The 6981-nt window shown below is 36.4% G+C and overlaps 1 protein-coding gene across 1 annotated transcript; it reads right to left on the bottom strand.

The window, feature by feature from the left end:
• Positions 1-1879: 1879 nt before the first annotated feature.
• LOC122998491 (protein FAM216A) lies at positions 1880-6190 on the bottom strand. Its single transcript, XM_044375418.1, has 6 exons — positions 5838-6190; positions 5681-5709; positions 4268-4398; positions 3844-3970; positions 2861-3032; positions 1880-2418 (listed from the first exon to the last, which is right to left on the bottom strand). The coding sequence occupies exons 1-6, from the start codon at positions 5879-5881 to the stop codon at positions 2340-2342; spliced, it is 582 nt and encodes a 193-aa protein (XP_044231353.1). The 5' UTR covers positions 5882-6190; the 3' UTR covers positions 1880-2339.
• Positions 6191-6981: the final 791 nt, after the last annotated feature.

The raw sequence follows: 6981 nt of genomic DNA, 5'->3' as shown, positions 1-6981 counted from the left end.
TCAGTTATTCTGTCTTCACTTATAATACCAGTGCTCATTTGATGGTGTAAACCACTGATGTAGCACAATGTATTCATGTAATCAACGATGGAGGAAGAACTCAAATCCTTTATTTAAGTAAAAGCAGCCATAATGTAAAAGTACTCTATTGCAAGTAAAAATCCTGAATTTGAAATCCTTCTCAAGTAAAAGTACAGAAGTATCATCTTCTCAGTTTACTTAAAGTATGAGAAGTAAAAGTCCTGCCACTGTGACTTTATTACATTAGATTATTAATAGTGAAGCATCAGTGTTAGAGCAGCATGTTACTGTTGTAGCTGCTGGAGGTGGAGCTAGTTTCAACTACTTTATATACAGTTAGCTAGTTTAATCCAGTGGTTCCCAACCTAGGGGTCGGGCCCCTCCAAAGGGTCACCAGATAAATCTGAAGGGTTGTCAGATGATTAATGGGAGAGGAAAGAAGAAAAAACAAAGTTCTGATACACAAATCTATTTATAGCTTTTGGATTTTTTTTCTCTAATCTTTGATTTTTGGTGAAATTCATTTGAACATTTATTGAAATGAAACCGAGGAATGAAAGGAGACACAACTTAATGATTTTATATAAGACTCAAGACAAAAAAAAGTTGGAAACGGCTGGTTTAATCTTTTAAAATGAAAAGTAAAGAAGAAAATAAAGCTGTCAAGTAAATGCAGTGCGTTGTGCATGTGTTGAACAGTGAGTCACTGGAAATGAATACACGTAAATATTAAAGAAGCACAACAATTTTAAAACATTAGAAAACAAAATGATTTAAAAGGGACACACACAAGTCAAAGTGATACCAACAGAGTTTGACAGTTTACATATAGAATTCAAAACTACAGTAATGCAATATAACATTTTCACAATAACAACCATGGATGATCATGATTATACAGTGAAGTCTAACACTACTATTGATCAAAAATGTGTATGGTCAGCAACTAAATCAATAATCACAAAACGACAGACACTTAAAGAAGAAAACTTCACTTTCAGGAGCAAAATTGAGCCAAGTTGATTGATTGATTAGTTGATTAATTGTTGTGAGCAGTTTTCTCTGATTCCAGCTTCTTACATGTGAATATTTTCTGGTTTCTTTAGTCTTTTATGACAGTAAACTGAATGTCTCTCGGTTGTGGACAAAACAAGACATTTTAGGACGTAACTTGACCTTTGGGAAACAGTGATCTACATTTTTTTTTTTTTTTACAATTTTCTGACATTTTAAAGACCAATGACTGATTGATTAATCGGGAAAATAAACAACAGATAATGAAAATAATCATTAGTTGCAGCTCTACACATAAACTTATATATTACAGGGCTCTTAATGACCTCTAAAATAAATTGTCAAAGCTAATGTAGGGAGAAAGATTTAATTCTCATATCAAGTTCATCAGCAGGGCCTCGTTTCTCTTGATAAATGATGAAGAATGTGTGGAGAATTTGATATTTACAGCTTTAAAGGTTATTTTTATATCAAAACAAGACACAAGAGTCCCAGCAGTCACTGATGGGACATCTCTTCAATGGACTTAAAAAAAACAAACAAAAAAAAAACATCCAAAAATAGGACACTTGGTTCTAAATGACAACTGCTGAATGCCTGAACCTCACCTCTGCATCCCCAGATGACACTGCAAAGACAGAAATGTGGTCTGAAGACTGCTGCCTTCATTTAACTTTGTATTAACCACATGTAAGACTGTGTAAAATGTTCTAATTAGATCCTTAGTGGTTTAATTAATGAATCATATAAGGCTCAGATTTGCCCATGCCAACAAAAACAGAAGTTTAAAGTATTTAGATATCAAAATATTCAGTTGTTTTCAAAAAAATACAATAAACTCTACTTTTTATCATCTGCTGCTGTTTGTTTTTAGTTGATCCTGAAGTTGCTGATAAAAAATGTATGTGGTTGTGGCCTCTCCAGAGAGCCAATCATGCGAGCACATCCAAGTTTAGTCAATGAGATGTCATCCCATTATTTCTCCTCTCAAATCCAACCAGCAAGCACGTGACTGCTGGGAAAATGATCATGTGACTTCTGGGAAATTAAATCTTCAGAGAGATTCCGCTTTCTGCCACTGGGGAGCATCAATACACAACATGACCTAGTACATGTTTTTCCACTAATGATCAGGCATGTGTCATCTGCAAACTGAGCTGTTACAATCTTTACAATAAAAATCCCCATTCACTATTGTTTTCAGGTTATTTTCAAATACAAAATGTTATTGTGATAAACATGACATGAATCTGAAAATGTGTCATCATCCCATAGAGAGTGAACTCATACATTCACTCATATAATCATCCAGACCATTCTCTTCTTCCTCCTCCTCCTCCTCCTCCTCCTCCTCCTCCTCTTCCTCCAGCTCGATTCTGGCTCCTGGAAACAAAAATGAAAATATTAACTCAACTAAAGTATCATTTAGATGTAGGTTTGATGTAGTGTTTTTTTAATGGCCCTAATTTTGCCTAAACTGGGGAAGATACTGTAAAAAATCAGTCAATCACCCTCAGTGAGGGTGTTGTTGTTGTATGCTTCCTATCTTTCTATGTTTTGATGCAGACATGTTGGAAAGGCTGCAATGTTAATGAAAGACTGTGGAGTTACACATGTTCAAAACTTCTGTATAATGAAAAATTACAACATTTAATAGAGTTAAAACATGTTCTGCTACTTTTTTAACATTTCTATTCAGCCACTGGATGATACAAACAAGCAATTTTTGAACAGTGATTACATTTTTTGCTCCAAATGGAAGTGTAACAATCTCCTTGAAAACATGTTTTTGTATATAAATATCTGTTGGAATTGTGTGTCCCACCTGGCTTGTCTGCTTGGAATTTTGGGGAGAAGGGATTTCCCAGGATTCCTTGCACCAGTGTTTAACTTCCCCTTGTGTTTCACCCTGGAGAGAACATCTGACTGATGTTTTGCACTCGCATCATTTGCTGCTGAGGTCCCAACAAGGTTATTGTCTCTCTCAGGATTGTTGCCTACAAACACAGCCACGTTCAAAATAGAGTTAAAAACATTTAAATGTTTTATTCATGAAAATTTTCCTTTTTTACAACACAAAAAACAAAAACGAACAAATAGACATGACAAGGTAGAATAAAATAAACCAAACAAACTGCCAGCTCACAGAAGAAAGTACACATATGCATGTCAATCCATACAATGACTGAAATGTCCACAAGTGTATTGAGGGTCAGAAATAGAGTCGATGGAACCAAAACCAGTACAGTCTGATACAATTAGTTCCCAGGTTGACACCTCTCCCTCCTAATATGTTCAATAAAAGGTCCCCAGATCTTAAGAAACTTGAGGTGGGTATTGGACAGAGTATACCGAATTTCTTTAAGGTTTTTTTTTCCCTGGAGGTGGTTTCACCCCCAACCTTAAAATATATGGTCCTAAAGAGTACTCCACTGATTTAGCATCTCACTCCTCTAACATTGTCAGACTCATGATGGACAGAGAAGAAGAATCAAAATTTATGCAGCAGAGCCAGAGATGTTGTGCATTTTTATGTCAAAACTTGGTGCCTACATTACCCACAATGCACCTTGACCAGGTGATCAGTTAGTTGGAGATTTGGGTATGTTATGCTAGTAGCAGCTAGTCTAGCCTGGAGCTGCTCCTTCTGGAGACATGAACGGCTCTGTAGGACTTTTTTCACATATGCAGTAGTACTCGTCAACACCTGGAAACAGACTTTGATATGTCAAATTTGTTGAGCGAAATCTGTTGAGTTCCCCTTTAAGACTCAAGCTGAGGGCAATTAGCTATTTGTTTTTTTCTCACCTGCTCGTATACACCTGTGCAGCACATTCATGTAGTGTTGGGTGATGAGGTCACGCACGTGTGTTGTACTGTAGGAAGCTGCAACAGTATACAGATACTCCTTCTGAGCTGGTGTTAGTGCCGTGTGCTGAGGGACAGACAGAGGTCACGTCATCAAACACTGATCTTGCTTCTTGATATTACTGTCCTTTGTATTGTATTGCATTGTATTTCAGTTTTTCAGTATTTTAGAACACAGGATTACTAAAAATTGGGTTACTTCAGTTGTAGAAATTCCAACATAAGCCAACCTTGGCCTTGTGGTTTTTTTGTTTTTTGACTACTTCTCCAATGACCTTGTAGGAATCACCTGATCACAGAGAATAGCAGAAGTGAATGAAAATGTTCTAGATCCAAAATAGATCACAATGACATGATAGTGTACCGTCAAGAATGGGGCTGTGGTCATGGTTTTGGGGATTGGTATGGTCGTTGTGTGTTGGAGTTGTGGTTCACATCTTGCAGCTGGTTGTCTGTAGATTTTCAGACCATTTTTGAAGTTTACAGCGGCTGTTACTAGAGAGAAAACAGAAAGGAAATTTTTACAAAATTGTACCTCAGAGCCATGACAGCTAAAGATGAAAATAGTATGCACTTGAATTCAGTTTGTTAGCCACCATGACAAAAAATTTTCTTTAACTGTATCCCTCCATTTAACTTTTCTCAAATTCACAAACAAAAACAAACACATCTTTGTTTAGACTCACATTTTCATACAGTATATTTGATCCTTTATCACAGGCTACAGTCTCATTAGTGTAACTAGGTTAGCTGGCAGCTAATGTAGCTAGCTAGCTAAATTCAAGCAGTTGCCATAATTCCTGTGAATGCAATAACTTTTTAACTGTTTATTTATTTTTAAAGTTTATTATTTATCAAATAAACAAACATATCTCTGTTTAGGTCCACATTTTTATACAGTATATTTGACCCTTATCGCTATAGCCTACATTTGGTAGCTAGCATTTGGGAACTAACTTGCTGGTAACTAACACAGCTAGCTTGTTAAATTCAAGCACTTCCCATAGTTGCTGAGATCTCTAATTAAATTAACTATTATTTCTGAAATCCCCAACTGAAGAAACAACACATTCTGTTTAAAAATTTTTTATACAGTATTTGACCGTTTATCTACTGAAGTCTAGCTAACACAGCTAGCTTGCTAAATTCAAGCAGTTGCCATGGTTATAGAGATTACTAGCTAACTTGTGAACTGTTTAGTCAACTTAAAGTCCTGTACTGAAGTTTAGTTTTAGTTTTACATATTTGTGGGGATGTATGTTATGAGAGCTATTATACTGATTGGTGTACATACAGATTATACTTTGCCACCAAGGGATTCCTGATGTATTATTAACGGCAATTAAGAAAAGTAGCCTATATTTTGGTACACGTGAGACAAAACCAGAGGCTTGTATGTGGGCTTAGTTAAACTGTCAAACCAAAGAGCTCCTAATTAGAAAACAGCACAAGTGAGCTTTCCTCCTGTAACAGATCAGGCGTGACCCATGCAGGTCAGGTTCAGGTGTAGGATTTCTCCTGGTTTCCACTTCTGTGTCCTCAATAAAAAAAAGGCTCTCAGGTTTCAAAGCAGACAGGATACTAGACATGTTTTGTTTATTTAAAAAGGAGATAATGCATTGACCTGCACTGACAAGAAAAGACAGTGAAATAGACAGAATACAGTGGATTAAATAAACTGAATAAAAAGCAGGCCCAGTAGAGTCCTTAGCTTTTTCCTGCATACTTTTCTTTAGTGCTGATGTGTTTAATTTTCATGAAAACATCTTGAACTTACCCATTTTTGACTCATTCATCCCGCTATACCTGCAACATAAATTTAATCTCAGTGGCATCATTACAAACTCACTGATTATAAAATATAAAAAGGTGAATTAACTGAATTTTAATACATACACACACAAAATCAAACAAGCATGAAATCATTACTTTACCTGTGTACCATCTGATTTTCTGCAAATGTCACTTGCTTTTTCATGTCAGGAAGAAGTGTGATGACTCAGCTAAGCCTCCTCTATACAAGCAACAGCAGCAGCAGCTAGAAAAAGCTGCAGTTTAGCACATATCCGTCCTCCCTGAGGTCAGTCCAGGTGATTAAAGTAAGAGGTTGTCTGATCTTACTGAGGACCTTAAAGGCCAGTGGGTGTGGCTTTTTACATGAAGCTCCTACTGAAACAAGCAGGGAAGACAGACTGTTGAAGTTATACTGAGCCTTGCAGTAAAAACAGCCTTGATTCAACCTTCAAAAAGACTTTAGCTGCATTTCCACTGCAGGGACTTTCCCCAGGGACTAAGAACCTTTTGAGGAACTTAAAGGACAAGTTCACAATTTTTCAAGTCTGTCTAAAAAAGTCAGGAGCCCAAATGAATATTGAAACATGTTTTTCTTGCTGTAATCATTCCTCCTGTTCATACTGACCATTAAAAGATCCCTTCATAATGCACTTACAATGTAAGTGATGGAGGACAAAATCCACAGTCCTTCTGTGCAAAAATGTATTGAAAAGTTTATCTGAAGCTAATATGAAGCTTCAGTCGTCCAAATGAGTCAAATCAAGTAGATATCTTTCAACTTTACAGTCTTTTAAGTCCCTCTTTTTGTTACTATACTTCTACCGCAGCTCAACAGGGAAACACTGTCCGAGGAAACACAAAGAGGGAATTTGATGCTAAAAAGACTGTAAATGTGTCAGATATCCACTTGATATGACTAGCTCAGACCGCTGAAGCCTCATATAAGCTTCAGATAAATGCATTTTTGCACAAATCACTTACATTGAAAACACATTTGGAAGTGGATCTTTTAATAGCCAATATAAACATGCTGATTACAGCAAGAAAAAACTATTTCAATGTTCATTTTAGCACCTGACTGTTGTTTTAAGATGGACTTGAAAAATTGTGAACCTGCCCTTTAATTCCCTTACCTGTTTTTCCACTGGAGGAACCAGGATCTAAGACCATGTCTACATTAAACCATCTAAATTCTAAAATGCTGTTTTCATGCCAAAATGACATGTGTCCACATCAGGAGTTTCAGATCCTCTCTGCAAATACCTCTATCCACATTAAAACTCC

Source organism: Thunnus albacares, chromosome 15 (assembly GCF_914725855.1).
Source record: "Thunnus albacares chromosome 15, fThuAlb1.1, whole genome shotgun sequence".
Lineage (NCBI taxonomy): Eukaryota > Metazoa > Chordata > Actinopteri > Scombriformes > Scombridae > Thunnus > Thunnus albacares.
Note: the sequence above shows the minus strand (reverse complement) of the source record. Positions and strands in the feature narration are given on the sequence as shown.

Excerpts from the sequence above, each read along its gene's own strand:
- LOC122998491 (XM_044375418.1), bottom strand. The coding sequence starts at position 5,881 with ATGAAAAAGCAAGTGACATTTGCAGAAAATCAGATGGTACACAG. Across the intron at positions 5,710-5,837 it reads GAAAATCAGATGGTACACAG|GTATAGCGGGATGAATGAGT; the intron begins GTAAAGTAATGA and ends TTTATGTTGCAG. Across the intron at positions 2,419-2,860 it reads ATTCCAAGCAGACAAGCCAG|GAGCCAGAATCGAGCTGGAG; the intron begins GTGGGACACACA and ends TTTTGTTTCCAG.